We start from the raw sequence: 19,134 nt of genomic DNA on the forward strand, positions 1-19,134 counted from the left end.
TAGAAGTTTTAAATAGTTTGCAGAAGATGTCTTGTGATAAAAGTCCAAATGCATTAACCTCTGTATGCATGTTACTATCATTTCTTGATAAAATAAGCATAATTAGCAAAAGTATTTTAAAACCACAAAAAGAAAACACAGTTTTCACAGACTCTTTGCAATGTAGTTTCCTCAAAACTGTTTTCTTTTAAATTAAAGATGATGAAAGACCAGCACCTGATGTTTTTTTTTTATTACCAAGAATTGCTATAACCCCATTTTGTAAAGCTAACTTTACTACGAAGACAATAACACAATATTATTCATGAAAGCTGACCTTTCCTCAAAATGTTTTCTCCTATAGAGAAACATTCTCAAAATTACAGAGTGAATATCAGTAAACTGTATGGGGAGATCTTGTTGGTTGAGAAATGTCTGTAACAGGAACTAACACTAGCTCTGTTCGGTTAACAAAGAATCATCAGCTAAAGAAAACAAATGCTGCTTTGTTTAATTTACAGGGCTATAAGGAAAATATTTAATGTAGCATTGTATACTTGTAACAGATGTAGTGTTTTGTAAAATTAAGAGGCAAAAAAAAACAAAAAAAAACTGAAAACTGTTCGATTCAAATTGCTTCCATTAATATTGTAGTTCATGATTCAGTTAGCATCACTAAATCAGCAAATGGACAAGTCAGGTGACACTTAATGCAGAGATGAAGGAACTGATCATCTCTCACTACACTCTCGCTTGCTAAATATAAACACTCATAGCGGAGGCATAGAGGTAGTACTGTTAAGCTGTAATTGTTATCTAATCAGCTCAATGGTGGCACACATGGGTACTGGGAGATGGCAAATAATTTTTCTTTTTTTCAAGGATAGAAATACTGCTGTTGCCATGTCAACTTAATGTCAACATTTTAACACTCCTCTTGAGAACATAGAGATTCTGCATATAGATTCATATTTACATTTAATCATTTAGCAGATGCTTTTATCCAAAGAGACTTACAAATGAGGACAATAGAAGCAGTCAGGTCAACAAGAGAATAACAACAGTTTACAAGTGCCATGACAAGTCTCAGTTAGTCTAGTATAGAATGCATAGCCAGTTTTTATATATATATATATATATAAATGAAAAGAGAAGAAAAGGAAAAGTGCTAGTATTAGCTGGTTAAGTGCGGAGGAAAAAGCTAAGTCTTTAGATGTCTCTCGAAAATTAGTAAAGACTCTGTATGAATTGAGATTGGGAGGTCATTCATTCCACCAGCTGGGCACAGTCCAGGAAAAAGTCAGTGAGAGACAACCCTCGGTGCTGCATTAAAATTGTTATTTACAACACCAATAAGGTCCTATATAGCATTTCAAAGCATGCTTCTGTATGGAACTCTATAGGGTTCTATTTAGCACTGAAATGGGTTCTGATGTTGTTACAAGCTGAAGAACCCTATTCTGGTACTGTTTAGGACGATTTTTTTCCCTTAAGAAATGTTGAAAGAAGTATAATTTATTATTTAGGAACATTTAAAGAATGGATGTATCACATTAAAATAGCATATTGATAAAATAACAGATAGTGACAAATTACAGCACATGTATGACCTTAATAACTTTTTTAACAGTGGTCTAATGCGGAAAACCAATGGCTGTGTTTATGGATAGTCTGTGAATATGGCTTTACACTCAATTATAATCAAAACATGTAGGCTATAAAAGCAACAAAATTATACATAGATAAATAATTTACATAGAATTGTAATTTTTAGACTACACTTTATACTGAACAATAGTCAATTTGTGGGTCAATAACCAGCCAATTGTGTGAATAATAGATTTTCTCCCCTAGGTGGCACAACTGAACTATGTGCAGATGCCACACACAAACAGCACAAATAATCCATCTACTGGACAATGACGATGACAGTGTCAACACTAGGATTAAAACGTAATTTCAATAAGTAACATAAGTGAAATATTCATAAAAAGGTATCAATTAATTCCCAATTTCTGTTGTGGCTCATTTATGAAACATGGTTTAATATTGTTTTCACATATAGCCTGTGTACAACTGCTGTAAGAAGGATTTTAATTAGGTTAGGCTACATGTGTGACATCAAAAACACAATTTAATTCTTAGTTATTTAATGCTACATGCCTACTGTATAAATGTAAAATATAGCCTAGTAGTAGCTAATATAACCTTTCACATAGTTTGCCTTAATTAAACTGTGTTACACCAAGGGCAAGTTGAACTTTTGGAAAATATGAACAATTACTGTTAATAATGCTCACAGGGTCAATGCATCACTAAAATTCACAAGACCCAGAACAAATCTTCCCAGGATGACGCATTCTACAGTATCTGTGCTATATTGGTGTCTCTGCTTTCTTTATAATACAGTTATTTGTAATACAATTGCATAATTTAAGATTATACTGCCAAGACAAATGAAGTGGTCCATACACTTTAACTGATTTAATTCCCTTCAAATGATATGGCTGAAAAAAAAATAAAAAAAAAATAAAAAATAAAACGCCACCGAAGATTTGTTAGAAAATTAGTCGTGACTTCCTGTTTCACTGAGATATAAATATGAGGTGACGCACAGGCTAATTTCTATAGTTTTTCCTCAATATGGGAAAGACCTGGAAAAACAATGATTTGTGGGGATTTTTTATTTATTTATTTTTTTAGATCACGAATCAATACGATTTAATGAAAATGGCAATAATTGTTTGATGATCAAATTGGTTTTATTACCACTAATTGCTATATGACCCCACTTTGATATATAGCAAACTTTACTACAATGAAAATAACAGAATATTATGAATTAAAGCTGACTGTTTTTCAAAAGTTTTTTCTCTTCTAGGAAAGCATTCACAAATTTACAGTGAATATCAATAAACTGTATGGGGAGATCTTGTTGTTTGAGAAGTATTCGTAACAAGAACTAACACTAGCTCTGTTTGGTTAACAAAGAATCGTCAGCTAAGGAAAACAAATGCTAACAGATGACACCAAAATGATTATTTTTTTGGTGCAGACAGAAAGGCCAAAGGCCATGGACAACATATTAGGATACATGTTAGCTTAACCTAATATAATCATAACAGATTTTAAATTAACACCTCAATGACACAGCAAAAGTTAACTGGACTCTAGTTGGCTCCTTCAACAGGACAATGATCCAAAGTACATCTCAATATCAACACAAAAATAATTCACAGCCCATAGTACATAGCAGTCCCTTGACACAAACTTCAAATACAACCCGTGTAATAAGCTCCACAAGGACCTCTGAAACTGGAGGATCTGGAGAAATGTCTGTATGGAGGAATGGTCTCACATTTCTTGACAGATGTTCATCCACCTTGTTACACATTATAGGAGAATACTTAGCAAATGAATTTTTTTATTGAATTATTGAAATGTATTACCAAAGACACATTTCCATGTTTCCCTATTATACCAAGGATGCCGAAATTTGTGAAGCTTTCTGTATGTACACTTAGTGATGTCAGGCTGGATGAGCTAATTGATGTGGGTGGGACTGGTATTCACTAGCCATTATCATCTTCTCCCAGTGGATCCCAAAGGGAAATTCTTTGTTTTGGTTTCCTTTAGCTAATGCTAAAAGTTAGATTATTTTTGTCAGTAAATGAAAGCATTTTGGCCGAAGATAAATGCATGACTTTATCTCTAATGTGAGCTGATGTCCAACTAACTGTTGTTGCAGTTTGCATTACATCATTCCATGCAGTGTACACAGGGTACAAAAATACAACTGATTATTAATTTAAACTTCACAGACACAGACACAATATATTTAAACAAAGAGAGAAAGTACAGACTATACACATAATAGTATAGCACTGTGACAAATAGGACAAATAATAGCACATATAGCACATAGCACAATGATAGCACATAGGCCACAGTAGTCCAGAGGGAGGTGAGGGATGTTGACTGACTTCTATCAGTCCACTGGTTCAGGAAGATCATGGCTGAGTTCAGCATATTCTAACAGGTCTTCCTACAAAAATACAAGCACAAAATTAACTGATGGGAAGCACATATTTTCAGAAATTCATATATATTCATATTAAATGAAAATATGTTTATGTTAGTATCATCCTCAAAAAGGAAAGGAAAGGTGTCCCATACTTGGAATTTGTGCCTCACATTTCACCCGACCCATCCAAGTGCACACACAGTGAATAGTGAAAAAACACACACACGGTGAGCAGTGGGAAGCTATTCTTGCATCCAGGAAGCAGTTGGTTACATTTCTCTCTTGTCATTCTTAACATGCTTAACTCTGTTGGAAATCCACATACTCTATCAGAGATGTACACATAATGAGGAAGAGGAGGTGAAGAAGTTTAAAGGGGTCATACGATGGATGAACATTATTTTGTGTATTTGGTGTAATGAAATGTGTTTATGCAGTTTAAGCTTTAAAAAAAACACATTATTTTCCACATACTGTACTAATGTTTTCTCATCTATGCTCCGCTTTTCTGAAACACATTATTTTTTACAAAGCTCATTAGTCTGAAAAGCGAGGTGTGCTCTGATTGGCCAGCTATCCAGTGCGTTGTGATTTGGCTGAATACCTCAAGCATGTGATGGAAATGTTACAACCCTTGCCATACTGTTATATGTGTCCCTGTCAGATCACCAGCATGACCAGACAAAAACAATTAAAACCATTGCTAACGAGCCATTTGTTGCATCGAGGCGGGACATCATTACTGATTTTAATGACTTATACTGACTTTTCACGCTTTGCATTGGATCGTCCTGCGTAAACATAAAACCATGTCTGCATATGTGATCAGAGAAACTACAAACAACAAGCACTACTCTACACTGCTTAAAACCCGCATTTGAATCATTAGTGGGAAATCCTTGGAATATGTAAACATACATACAGACTGTGAGTCAGAACAGCTAGCATTGTAGTCTAACATACTCTCCCAAGATCAGGAAACAGTCATCCATAAAATGCAAATCTTCCCACATCGTGATGCAGACGTGTGGGGGCATGTAAGAATGAGACGTTTTAGGAGAGCGTGGAAAAGTCTACATTTTTATAAAGAATATTTATTCGTGTTTGAGACTGTAGTCTTTGCAACTTTATGAATTTTATCTATTCACAAACAGCTTGTAACACTCCAAAAAGAAAGGAAAACATGAAATTGCATCATATGACCCCTTTAACAATAAACGCAGAAGGGAAAATTGTGTTGATGTTAGTTTCAATGTTTTACACTGAGACATCTGATTTATTCTATCCATAATTTTGCTGTACTTCTGTTTTCCTTCCCTCTGTGTTTTCACAGAGTTTATGAAGTCACTGTGTGTATGACTGCTCTCTGTAAGTTCTGGCCCTCTCTTCAAGAGGAAACCACAGCCCAGCTATTTGTTCCCATTTGGAAAGTCTGAATGGTGCTTCCTGCTTCAATTACTGTAGACAGAGTTTACAAAACGCACACATTCAGTCCTCCATATGAGAATGTTACATCCTCTCACATGCCATAGAGAAACTAAAAAAAACTAAGATTAGAGTTCTCTGGTCAAGTGAAGTGATGTGCTGCATCACACACATAAAATATTATTCATGCAACTAACTTGTTAACTTGTTAAGTCTCAGACTGCCCTTTGTTATTGAACAAGATGCATGCTTTGATTTAGATTTTAAGTAATTTGCCTAAAAAGTAAATAAAAACTGATGGTCTTCACTGTTCAGATATTTGTATTTTTTTAAAATTAAGGTAATTAAAACATATTTGAATTCCACAGCAGTAGACAACAAAACCAACCATGTAATACAAGCAAATTTTATTCTAAATTATATTATATATTACGGACCTGGAGTATTTAATAATTTTTATGTAAGCCAAGTCAAACATTAAAAACATAGTTTTACATAATACTTAACTTTTGAAACACATTGGGACATCTTTGATTTCTTAATTATTTCAAAGTTCAATCAGCAGGATGGAAAGAATGCTTATAAGGTCATAAGAAGTGAAAGAATTAAGGTCACTTACATGGTTAACATGTTCAGTAGCCCCTGTACAAAAAGCATGCATTAGAAAAATACATAATTTACAACACAACCAACTGCTCTGTGTTTTTGAAATCACATAATCTCATAGGAACATTTTGTGTGTAAATGTATTTGCTCTGTTTTTCCAATGCTGTTTGTACCTTGAGTGGTTTGAAGCTCACTGTACACAGTATCTGTGCCTTTTTTCCGAGGAACTAAAAAAATAAAATAAATGTTTGGTGTGTGTATATATATATATATATATATATATATATATATATATATATATGTGTGTGTGTGTGTGTGTGTGTTTAGGATATATCTTAAAAAAGGAAAGAAGAAGGAGGTAATAGAAATAATAGCTGTTGTGAAATGCACACTGTTTAGTCCTTAGTCCTTTCCTGTTTATGAGATGTATCTAGAAAGTAACTACTGTAACTACTGTAATTAAAACCCAGGGATCTTGATAATTTGGATGGTTAGACCCCACCCAGGAAGTGGTTTTTCTCTAATGAGTACATGCCATGGAATCGTAATGTTCCAATTCAAAAGGCAAAAGGCGTGAAAGGATAAAGAAAAGAGATGGATATAGTTTTAAAATGTTGAACTTACTTTGTGTAGGATCTACAGGTTGCAGATGAACCACCTCTGTGTACTCTATGTCACCTTCGTTTGTGGACACTAGGCTGTCCTGGTCAGCAACATCTGGAGAGAAACACAAACAACAATACAAATATACAAAATGAAGAAGGTTAGATTCATTTTATGTAGGCCTGTATGTTGCAGGTAAATACTAGTAGTTTGGTGAATGCATGGAAATCAGCATGATGTGTTGTATCACCTGGAAGTCTTTCACTCCAAACACTCTCTTTGTTATTCACCACCACTGAAACACACAGCAAAAATAGTGTATCAGCCATGGCCATTTACATGCTACTAATTTCAATTGAAATTCAAATTATCTGAAGTGTATCTGTGTGTGTGTGTGTGTGTGTGCGTGTGGTGCGTGCGTGCCTGCCAACCACTTGACTTGAATCCAATAGAAAATAAGAACTAAAGATCAGAGTTTATAGAAGAGGCGCACATAACCTTTACGATTTGAAGACTGTGGAAGAATGGCCCAAGATCACAACTGAGCAATACATGTGACTAAATTTTCCATACTGGAGGAGTATTGAAGTTGAGTAGTTCAATTATTTTCTCTTGTATCATTCCATTTTATTAAACATAACTTAATTTATTTTGTTTTATTTGTATGTATGGATTACTTGGGTTGTTACCAACATCTGGTGAAAATTTCATGCCAACAGCACCTTTAGAAATATATTTACTGGCAATAATGGTGATGTGTTCCATACTTATTTTACTTGCTGTATATATACCAAATCAATACATTCAAATTTCAGCATGTCGAAGGTGTTAGGATTAATCAGTAATCAGTGATTAATCAGTCAATTCCCTAAACTAAGCGAACAGCTTTTGTATATATGCCTTATTTCCAATTTAGTTACAATCACTGTATCTCCTGAATCTGTGACCTGCTTTTAGAGACATTTTCAGCAAGTACAACATGTTCCTGGCTCAACATCCTTGTTGATCCTGGAACAATATTGAAATCAACCAATAAGAACTGAGATATAACTTCTCAGAAAATATCTGTTTTAGGCTTAAAACCAGAGTTAGGTGCTTCTACACCTTTGATAATCAGCTATCATTTCCCACTGATTTTAGCAATAAATTATGGGTTGGGTTAGGTTTAGGGGTAGGGATTGGGTTAAGTCTATATTTTTGAACAATAATGTTGATCCAGGATCATCAGAAAATGTTGATCCAGGAACATGTCTTATGTGGCAAAATCATAGCGACCTTGCATCTGAAATAAGCTTTTTGGTCTGGAATCTGGGGACACTGTATTAACAGACAGATACAAAAGCAGGAAACTTTATAAAATAAATATAAAAGTCAACATTGATGCTTCAAATTTTTCAAAATATTTAAACCAAAGGAGTTGAATCTTAATTTTAAATGAAGGTTAAATAAATAAATAAATAATACCTGGTTTACAAGACACCTAGTTAAATGATAAAAGGGACAGAATATGAAGAGATTTTAATCACTTTAATATTTTAGGGAATAAATTCCAAATGAGGTAATTCCAAATAAAGCATTTTATTAGATTTTAAGTGCCTGCCAATTCTTGTTTTATGTAACAAATACATGCACACATTTTTATAGAATATTTAACAGTAAATAAAGCATTAATCGATGCTTTTAGGGTAAAATGAAACAAAGAACATCAATTAATAAACAAACATATAATGATGGAAGCAAAAACAAATACTGTGTACCAGGGGTGCTGCACAAGATCCCGGGCCCTATGCACCAATGCATATAAAGTCCTAATGACCCCCCCCCCCCCCTGAAAATATATATTTTAGACTTTTCAAGGGCCCTCTCTTCCTTTGGGGCCCTGGTAATCAGTACTGGTTTTACCCACAGTCCGACTCCCCTGCTGTTTACAAACAAATAAATGAAATTAGAGAAAAAGCACATGGTGAATAGATGACTCAGATGCTGTTAAGATGAATAATGAACCAAACTGCTGTGATATGGGAGGTACCTATTTTTTCCTGCTTTTCTAAAGAGAATGAAGAGAAGATGGGGCAGCTGATTGCAATACTTGCCAGCATCAAAAACTGAAACATTGTTTTTGACAAATCGAACATTTAGACATTTCACCTAAACCAACAAATTTTTCAAAAATCGAATCATGTTACCAATCCACAGTTTAATTCCCATTTTCCTTTTGTTCCATTTTATCTGAAAAAAACTAAAAAGATCTGAGGTGATAATTTATTTTTATTTTTTAATTTTTTTTATTTTTTTTTTTAGAAAAGCTTTAATTCATTTTGCCTCCAGTTTCATAATCTTGGAAATTTCTTTGTCTTATGGTTTTAGAATTAGACAGTGAATTTGCCAGTGTCACACAGAGTCTTAGCACATTAATATTTAGTTGCACCTGGTAACTAAATATCATGATCATAGATTAAGTGATGTAAACATAGATGGCAAAGTCTTAAAACTCCCGGTTTGTTCGTCATGGCTCATAAACAGGATATGTGTATGTGTTTTGCAAAACAGCAAATGTGAGGGGGACACTTTTTTTACTAAGTATGTGGACATTTCAACATGAAGTCATCTTAATCTGTTCCACACAGTAGCAAGTTGCTCCACCACTGATTTAAGACACTAATTAGAGACTAACCCTAGAATAACCCTCTCTCTCTCTCTCTCTCTCTCTCTCTCTCTATCGATCTATCTATCTATAGTCAGGGTTGGTCAGTCTGACAAGATTTTGGGTCTGAAGAGGTGATATAAATGATCACAGCAGGACTGGTGAGCTAGAGTGAAAGAATTAATGGATGGGATGATGACTGTGGATGAACAAAAATTTAAAAAATCAAGAGACTGCCTGTATGGTCGCTATAATGGGTGTCATGGGTGAGACTCAGTGTTAAAGAGTCACCTGATTTAGGGCTTGCAGGCTTTCTGAGGAATGGTGAGAGATTAAAAAAAATCAAAAAAAAAAAATCAAATGTACTTATTAAATATTCTCCACTACCTACATTTCCGAGAAGGGCCTGGCTGCAGACTTGCACTTGTACTCTCAGACTTGCATTCTCAGACTTGCAATCTCAGACACTTGCACTTCCGCTAGCGACGTCACTTGCAGTCTTTATTTTTTTTTTCTTTTGTTCTATTTGTTGAAAACTTTTTGTTTGAATCTCTCAACATTTTACAACAGTAGCCAGGTGGCGAAGACAAGAAAAAAATAAGTAAACTACAATGTCAAGTCAAGTCAAGTCACCTTTATTTATATAGCGCTTTAAACAAAATACATTGCGTCAAAGCAACTGAACAACATCCATTAGAAAAACAGTGTGTCAATAATGCAAAATGATAGCTAAAGGCAGTTCATCATTAAATTCAGTGATGTCATCTCTGTTCAGTTAAATAGTGTCTGTGAATTTATTTGCAATCAAGTCAATGATATCGCTGTAGATGAAGTGACCCCAACAGCTTCTTGTCTCCATTGGCAACACGCACAATTTGTGTTGATTGCAAGTGACGTCACAGGTAGCGGAGAGTGAAAGTGGCGATTGCAAGTGACATTGTAATTTAGTTAATTTTTTCTTGTCTTCGCCACCTGGCTACTGTTGTAAAATGTTGAGAGATTCAAACAAAAAGTTATCAATAAATAGAACAAAATAAAACAATTAAGACTGCAAGTGACGTCGCTAGCGGAAGTGCAAGTGTCTGAGAGTGCAAGTCTGAGAATCCAAGTCTGAGAGTGCAAGTGCAAATCTGCATCCAGACCCTCTTGAAATTTCCTGGTTATGTCTATGGCTATTATTCCTTTTAAAATAGATTTGTCTGTTTGGGACTTGTAAAGGCATGGTCAGATGAGTGAAGCGCCTATTTAATAACACAAAACCACCTCTCTCTAATTCCTTCAACTCTAGACCAGCTTAACCATAAGCCAGTCGACTCACATTGACAGTCCGGCAGCCATCTCTCTTTTACCTGTGACAGAAAGAAAAGTTTAAAATGGAATTTGGTACACAGGTCAGACAGGTGACGCAGTGGGGCTGTAGGACTTTCTACCTCGCTTGGCCTTGTAGTGCCTCACGATGAAAAGGACCAGTAGGGCCACTACCAGCATGCAGAATACAGCAATCAAAGCTTTTTTCCACGTTGCCAGGCTCACTATAGAGTGGACACATACAGAAAGAATGAGTAGATGAGAAACAACATGGACTTTCTTTTTTACCTTACAGATTTTAGATGTTGCATAAAATGTTGGATATTTGGATATATTATGTATGATTTTTTTTTCTTACATGAAACATAGGAGGGGTTTTGAACTGCACAATATCCTTGCTGCTTTTTTTTCCAATATAATGAAACTGAAAGGTGACTATGGCTGGTAAACAATAGTTTAATTTGATAAATTTCAATGTGTTCAACACATAAACATACTGCATGGCTTTAAAAAAATAACCATTACACATACTTTAAGTAAAGGTGGTTAAACACCAGAGTGGAAGTGTCACTTTACAGGTAAGAAAAAAGGCACATAGAGCATGTTATTCTGTATGTACAGGCTCAAGATCAAAAGTGAACCGCTTATAAGATTCAAGATGGGTTAGATTTACCATTTCACTGTAAAAGTTTGAAATGAAGGTTTTTGAACGTCTTTAAGAGTGAATGCAATCTCATAAAAACACCACATGCAATAATTATACAATTTTAGAACAAGACACTTGAAAATGAATTTATGTAAAGGTTTTTTTTTTCTTCATAAAATTGACTATAGATTTGATGTTAAAGAAAGATAAAGCTCACCTTCGACAGAGACTGTGTCACTCTTTATCAAAGATTGTGCCTGGTTATTTGCCTCACAGTAATAATTTCCACTTTGCTGTCTCTTTACGGCACTCAGAACATATGAGGATGAATTACTTTGAACTGTGGTGCTGTAGATTTCTGTGCCACTGCCTCCATAAAAACTAAAATTGATAGGTGGTGAGCCTTTTGCAATGTTACATATGAGGGTAACATCACTGCCCTCTTCAATGTTTTCTGGAACTGGAATGATTGTCAGTAAAGGCTTCCCTACTGGAACTAAAAACAAGAGAACAGTATACTCAAATAAGTAAACAGATTTGTTAAATTAAACAACATTACAAATCAGCAGTTCTCAACCAGGAGGCCAGGACTAACTATTAAACTGTTATAAACACATAAAAATAGTATAAATATAATAGGGGGGCTAAAATGAGTCAAAAAGGTTGAGAACCACAGCATTGAAATCACATACATTTAATGACATTATTGTATAATCCACTAGAGCCAAACTTTTCTTCTAAAATCTTTTTCAAACAATTGAAATATATAACATTGAAAAGTAACACTATATTGCATATAAATAAGACAATCAGTTGCATTTGTATATGCACATGTAGAACTCAACAAAAAGTTCAATAAATTCACAGATTCTATCGGTCCCTGGTCATTTGTAAATAACTGACTTTTTAGACCTATATTATGATATTTTTATGATGACCTCACCTATTACAGTCACACGTAGCCTTTCACTCATCTTTCTTGAGACTTGGCCGTTATTCTCTGCTTCACACATGTAACTGCTGATGTCTAAAGGAGTTGATATCATGGCTAAAAAACGAGCATTCTCATGAAGGTCAGATACTTCAGTCTTGTTCAGGGTGATGTTGTTTCTCTTTAGTGAGTAGATAATTGGCAGACTTCCATTGTAAGAATGGCAATGTATCCAAAATGGCTTATTCACGATAACAGGACCATAAACTGAGATCTCAGGCTTTGAAACGAGAACTTAAAAAGAAACAATGGTTAATTAACTTAAAGAAGTGTTATGTCTTTTACATTGATCATATTTTTGGTTTTCCTAGAAAAGGAGGATGAGAAAGCAATGCCTACCTTCTGCTTCAAACAGCACCATCCTGCTCTTTTTGATAATCCCCTTGGCTTCAGCAACACATATATATTTCCCATTGGATGCTTTGCCTGCAGTGCCATTGTATAGGCTACCATTTATTACAGGTGTTTTGTCTTGTAATATAGAGTACCTTATATCATCCATTCGAATCCTTTCTGAGGCTAAGCTGTTTATTTGACAGCTGATGCTGAAATGTTCTCCCTCAAAAACCTTAGCTGGGGGGATGCTCAGGACAGGCATGGAGAAAAGCTCTAAGGCAAAAATATACAATCTGTTATCAAAAGCATAATATATTTAAAAGTGTTTGGGGAGACAAGACCAGACTGTGCTTAATGCTCACTGCCTTTCAGTTTGAAAGAAAAAAAAGGTCTAAAATACATCTAAGGTGTGACTGCATCTAAGGATTTTCACAAAAAAAAAGATTCAGCATCAGAACACTTTTAATATAACATAAAATTCACATTAAACAATTTATATTGCTGTTGTATTGTGTTTTATTTTGTGTCCTTTCTGCATACTGATGGCCCATGGTCATTTCATTCTTAAAAAAAAAAGGGGGATACTAAAAATATAATCAAAAAGTTAATCTTATTTTAAGGTACAATTTCACAAAGAATACATTAGAAAATATTGCTAAGCATTCATTGTCTCTCACCTTTTACAGAGATGTTCATAGCGGAGACTTTAGAAACACTACCAAGACGTGAGGTGCACTCATATTCCCCAGATTCATTAGCCTTAGCATACACTTTGTAATCTGTCTTTGTCATGTTTGAACTGAGCACGATATGTCCATGGCTAAGAGTGATTATTGGATCAGAATTTCTTTGGTAAGTTGTATCAACACTGCAGCTGAAGGTTATGAGATCTCCTTCAGTGACATTTTTTGATGGGATGACTTCGATATTAGGATTGATCTCCAGCTCTGAATTGGAAAGGAATGTGGGCATGTTTACACTTCTTGGATGTACAAATACATTTATAATACAGTACAGTATGAAAAAAAATATATATATTGACGTACCTTGAATGTCAAGACGGATTACATTACTGACATTAGAGAGTTCTGTGCTACGTAATGTAATAGAATAGTAGCAAAATATATTCACAGTTCCTTTAGGAAGATTTAGCTGCCAATCAACTCTGCGACTATATGTGAGCTCTGTGTAGAGTTCCTGAGATCCATCACGAATGAAAAATCTAAGAAGACCTCTTTCTCCCTCTGCTGTACAGTTAAAATTAACATGATTTCCCTCTATCAGTTTCAGTTTATCCACTGTTAGGACTGGTGTCTGAAGACCTGCAGAAACATCAGCAGATATTAGAATTCTGAGAACAATTCTTCTACACATTTAACTGATGTGTTCCTCTACCTTTCACGGTCAGGTCTTCGACAAGGCTCTCCTTCTTTTGCTCCTTAATGACAACCTCACATTTATATTTCCCAGAGTCAGCCATTCTGGCATCTGGTATAGAGTATTGGTAGTCCTTAGAATTCGCCTGGTCAGTATTTAATAGCTTAAAATCTTTGTAGATGTTGTATTCATAGATGGGGAGAGACCCCGGGCTGTGGCTGACTTCTGCATGACATATCAATGACACATTTGTACCTCTTTCAACTTCGTTTCTTGGATGGATAATGAGTTGCACACTTTTTATGACAGACTCTGTGGAGAAATAAAGCAATTTGACCACTTAGAGGGTGGTAGGTGTATTACGGAATGATATTCTGCATCACAGAAATTAATTCCAATCAAACTGTTACTGGTTACTGGTTAGCAGAAGACTGATTCAACTGAACTTTGGTGGTGTAAAATATACTCAGATTTACTTAAATTAACTACTGAAGCCCTGAATTATCTTATGCGCATAGTGATCTTAGCCTCTTAGTGGTTCATTTAGCATTGCATTTGATATTGTTACAACAAGTCTTATTAGCCTTATTATCTGCCCCCCAAACCAAAACATCATTACATAATTCTGCAATAACGTAAAAGTTTTGCAATAAAAAGTTTAAATGCAGTTGCAGTTTCAATGTCACATTAAAAGTGAAACTACATAAAATATTTGGGTAGTTCACAAATGGACATGTAGAGTCAACATATAGATTACATTTACAGACTTAACTTTTCTTTTTTTAGCTCATTGTAATGGACTAATGGTGTGACAAATTCATATATGTTTTAAGTTAATTTTCCATATAAGCAAGCAAGTAGTAGTTATGTATATAAAGTTCCAAATAATTAATATTAGTCATGAAAATCTTTATTTGTACTTAACAGATCACACCCAAGACTGAATTAACAAACAGTAGTTCCACATAAGCTGTCAAAGTTAATAATTGGTTAATAATAAAGTTAACAATATGAGCTAATAATTATTACAGTACCCATAGATTTACCAACTATAATGATATGCAGATTATCAGAGCTTGATTCAAGTTCATAATGTTTGGCTATCAAATTCTAAGAGCATCATGTTAAAAGCGAATGACAACATTAACATGTTTTCAAAAACAAACAGTACAAAGACACAAAATGTTTTAGTCCAAATAATAAGGATTTCCATTATTAATAAACGTGAAGTGAAACAGTTCCAAATTTATGGTTATTACAATTGAATTTAACAAACCAAAATCAGCCACTTCATACAGTAAAATTGTACAGGTTCCACTGATAAATGACAATGATTATGACATTTTGAAACTGAATAACTTAACACGAGGGTGAGAACTGAGTGATTTACAGACCTGCGCAGGCTTCCTCTGCTGATGATGATATATGTTGTCAAAGACGTTAGACGTTAGAAAAAAAAAATAAAAATACAGAATTCAAGATCAAAATCAAGTTTATATCCAAACCAACCTTAACATCCTCTTGAACAAGTATTAATCGGCTAGAAATAAAAGTGCCCTTACAGGTTAAGAGGAAGAAGAGGAGATACCACAAGGAGGTGAACCACAAGGTGCCCATCTTTAGAGAGGGCAGAATCTTCACCCACATGGCTTAACACTTCTAACCAGTGTGTACGTATGTTTTCCTGTAGGACAAAGTGAAGTGAAGATCGGGGGAGGAGTTGTGTATGAAGGGGTTTACCTCTGGCTAGTTATCACTTCACACAGACTTTGTTCTCTTAATTTCACAGGAAGTGAGTGTTGCTTCCTGGGGAAATGAGGCCCAGAGCTGGAATGTTCAATCTGGCTGGATTTGCGTCTTTCTGATGAAGCAGGAGGATGGTTCAGTGGACAGGATGTGGAGGTGAACCAGTGTTATTACTCTTCAGGAAAAAGCCTTCTATTTCAGCAGAGAACAACAGAGAAATGCTTAAACAAAAACTAAAAAACTAAACTGAACTGGGGTGCGTTTCCCAAAACCATAGTTGCTAACCTGTTAAGAGACTGTTAAGAGACTGATGGGAAATTGCATTGCAACCAACAAAGTTGCTAACTTAGTTAGCAACTATGGTTTTGGGAAATGCACCCCCTGATTGATTCCATGTCTTTGAAAACAAGCAGAAACCATGTTCACACATGGACATGAATTGTTCCTGAAAACAAATGTTTTTCGAGAATATATGAAAGTGACGTGACATACAGCCAAGCCATACTCAGAATTCGTGCTCTGCATTTAACCCATCCAAAGTGCATACACAGCAGTGAACACAAACACCGTGAACACACACCCGGAGCAGTGGGCAGCCATTTATGCTGTGACCCACAAGCTAGTCATACTCTCTAACCACTAGGCCACAACTTCCCCACATATATATATATATATATATATATATGTATATATTAGCACTTAGCATACAAAAACATTACATGTTGTCCTATGAAAACCTAAGCAGGACTTGGAAAAAATGATGACAGAAACAAACAGACAAACAAACAAAGTGACAAATACTGCAAATTATACATTTACATATCTGGTTTATTCGAATGTTTGCTATTTGTTTTTAAAACCATGGTGAAAAAGCAGTCAACAGCCAGAGAAAACACCTGATTGTTTCAATTAATTTAACTCATTTATCTTTTTCATTAAAATTTTAAAGCCCAAAACAGAATTAGTAGAGCAGTAAGTTCCAATCTGATGAAGGCAGAGTCCATCCCCCACTCCCTGAAAGGCAGCTTAAAAAAAATGTATCTGATAGGGATACTGGCATAATTCATGAACAAATCTACTGGTAAGTGCTAAACCCAGTTCTCTTTTAGATGAAATCCCCAAAGGGGGCAGAAAATCTAAAAAGAGACTGGGGGTCCTAAGAAAAGGTGACAGACAAATAAAGGTGCTTTTTCCATTCAGTGAGTAATGCAACAACAGGAAGAGAATGGCAGACATACCAGGTAATGCAAGCCAAAAAAACAAATAAAATGAAATAAAACTTATCTGGTTAAAAAAAAAAAAAAAAAAACTGGTATTAAATAAACCAGTTACAAAGGTAGCAACATAAATACAAGCACAATTCAAGAATTAGATTTTTGAAAGGTAAGAATTAAACATATCTGCCATTCATCATTTCCATGACATTCTCAATGACACATCAGAAAATCAGGGCACTAAAGCTGATAGAAAACTACACACAATGATGTTTTACCTTCATCATCTCATAATACAGAACAGTAGACTCAGAACTAGGATCGATTCAACTAATCCCGGAGGTGAGCTTCAAACCATACTAAAAGTGAAATTTAATTGTGACATGATTGTCCCAGAGGTAACTGTATGGAGCCAGAAGAGTCTCAATAAAGATAAATGCACACACTACAGTCACATATGCACACACAGGATTCATAGATGCACACACATGATTCATAAATACACACACAGGATACACAAATGCACACAAAATTCACAGATGAACACACAAAATTTAAAAAGCACAGAAGATTCACAAATGCATACAAAATTCAGAAATGCACACAAAAATCAGAAATACACACACAATTCAGAAATGCAAACAACCTTTACAAATGCACTCAAGATTCACAAATGCACAGAACAAGATTCACAAATGCACAGGACAAGATTCAGAAATGTATTTCTGATGCACACACACATATATCTTGATTTACAAACTGCTTGCGGTCTTTGAACTTCACTGCATTTGTGTGTGAATTTTGAGACTCCCCTGACTTGGCTCGACACACAAATGCTTTTTTTTTTAAACAGGGAATGATCAGCAACCAATCAGATATCTGCCTTCTTTTAGCCAATCACAAGAATGCACCCCATGTGGGGGGATTGTTTACTTATAAGCCAATCACATGAACGTGTTCACACAGCAATTGTATTAAATTGTATGAAAATACAGATGTTTAGATTACAATTCAGGTTTATTTTTTATTTTTTTTTACAAAATATAAATTAAAAAATGTCTCAATACATATAGCCCAGTGACTGCAGAAAAAAAAGTTAACCATGGATTCATAAATTTGCAATAGGCAATTATTTCATTTTATTGAAATATTTTAATGAAAGTAAAAAAAAAAAAATGTTTAAACCTTTTTGAATATTTAAATATATCTAAATATTCTTTTGGATGCAATATAGAAGTCACTTTAATTATAATATTCAGTCCCTACATGAAGAGAGAGTCAGTGGTCCGCTGCGAGAGGAAAGTGGCTCTCTGGCTGCGAAAAGTGGGTCTGCGGCTGTCGTTCGCTTAGGAAAGTGAGTTGATCGCTGCGTGAGGAAAGTGAATCGTTCGCTCAACTTCGTTGCTTGAGGAATCATTCGCTGAGGAAAGTGAGTCGCTCGCTGGGTGAGGAAAGTGAGTCGTTCGCTGCGTGACTCCTGAGGAAAGTGAATCGTTCGCTGAGGAAAGTGAGTCGCTCGCTGGGTGAGGAAAGTGAGTCGTTCGCTGCATGACTCGTGAGGAAAGTGAGTCGCTCGCTGGGTGAGGAAAGTGAGTCGTTCGCTGCGTGACTCGTGAGGAAAGTGAGTCGCTCGCTGGGTGAGGAAAGTGAGTCGTTCGCTCCATGACTCGTGAGGAAAGTGAGTCGCTCGCTGGGTGAGGAAAGTGAGTCGTTCGCTGCGTGACTCGTGAGGAAAGTGAGTCGTTCGCTGCGCAAAGTGGGTCGCTGGCTGCGCAAAGTGAGTCGCCGGCTGTGTGAGGTAAGTGAGTCGTTCGCTGAGGAAAGTGAGTCGTTCGCTGCGTGAGGAAAGTGAGTTGTTCGCTGATTGGCTTATAAGTAAACAATTCCCCACGTGGGGTGCATTCTTGTGATTGGCTAAAACAAGGGAGATATCTGATTGGTTGCAGATCATTCCCTGTTTAAAAAAAGGCATTTGTGTGTCGAGCCAAGTCAAGGGAGTCTCAAAATTCACACACAAATGCAGTGAAGTTCACAGACCGCAAGCAGTTTGTAAATCAAGATATATGTGTGTGTGCATCAGAAATACATTTCTGAATCTTGTCCTGTGCATTTGTGAATCTTGAGTGCATTTGTAAATGTTGTTTGCATTTCTGAATTGTGTGTGTATTTCTGAATTTTGTGTGCATTTCTGAATTTTGTATGCATTTGTGAATCTTCTGTGCTTTTTAAATTTTG

General features: G+C 35.4%; 1 protein-coding gene across 3 annotated transcripts; it reads right to left on the minus strand.

The window, feature by feature from the left end:
- Positions 1-2,004: 2,004 nt before the first annotated feature.
- pecam1b (platelet and endothelial cell adhesion molecule 1b) lies at positions 2,005-15,701 on the minus strand. 3 transcript variants are annotated; one of them, XM_052558466.1, is made up of 14 exons: positions 15,502-15,701; positions 15,334-15,351; positions 13,958-14,251; positions 13,609-13,884; positions 13,240-13,509; positions 12,566-12,835; positions 12,179-12,460; positions 11,453-11,731; positions 10,712-10,813; positions 6,888-6,932; positions 6,659-6,751; positions 6,208-6,261; positions 6,048-6,070; positions 2,005-4,024 (listed from the first exon to the last, which is right to left on the minus strand). In XM_052558466.1, exons 1-14 carry the CDS (start codon positions 15,584-15,586, stop codon positions 3,968-3,970), a joined length of 2,148 nt encoding a protein of 715 aa, XP_052414426.1. In that variant the 5' UTR covers positions 15,587-15,701; the 3' UTR covers positions 2,005-3,967. The 3 variants fall into 3 exon arrangements, 2 of the variants coding, with proteins under 2 accessions (XP_052414426.1, XP_052414427.1); XM_052558467.1 differs by lacking the exon at positions 6,208-6,261; XR_008154246.1 differs by lacking the exons at positions 2,005-4,024; positions 6,208-6,261 and adding an exon at positions 10,600-10,630 and having other exon boundaries at positions 15,502-15,699.
- Positions 15,702-19,134: the final 3,433 nt, after the last annotated feature.

This window comes from Carassius gibelio, chromosome B6, assembly GCF_023724105.1.
Source record: "Carassius gibelio isolate Cgi1373 ecotype wild population from Czech Republic chromosome B6, carGib1.2-hapl.c, whole genome shotgun sequence".
NCBI classification, from domain to species: Eukaryota; Metazoa; Chordata; class Actinopteri; order Cypriniformes; family Cyprinidae; genus Carassius; species Carassius gibelio.

Bases quoted from the DNA above. Each gene is read 5' to 3' on its own strand.
- pecam1b (XM_052558466.1), bottom strand. From the start codon at position 15,586: ATGTGGGTGAAGATTCTGCCCTCTCTAAAGATGGGCACCTTGTGGTTC. The intron at 12,836-13,239 runs GTGAGAGACAAT...TTTTTGCCTTAG, and splicing joins TATGAACATCTCTGTAAAAG to AGCTTTTCTCCATGCCTGTC. The intron at 10,814-11,452 runs GTGAGCTTTATC...TCCACTCTATAG, and splicing joins TGACACAGTCTCTGTCGAAG to TGAGCCTGGCAACGTGGAAA.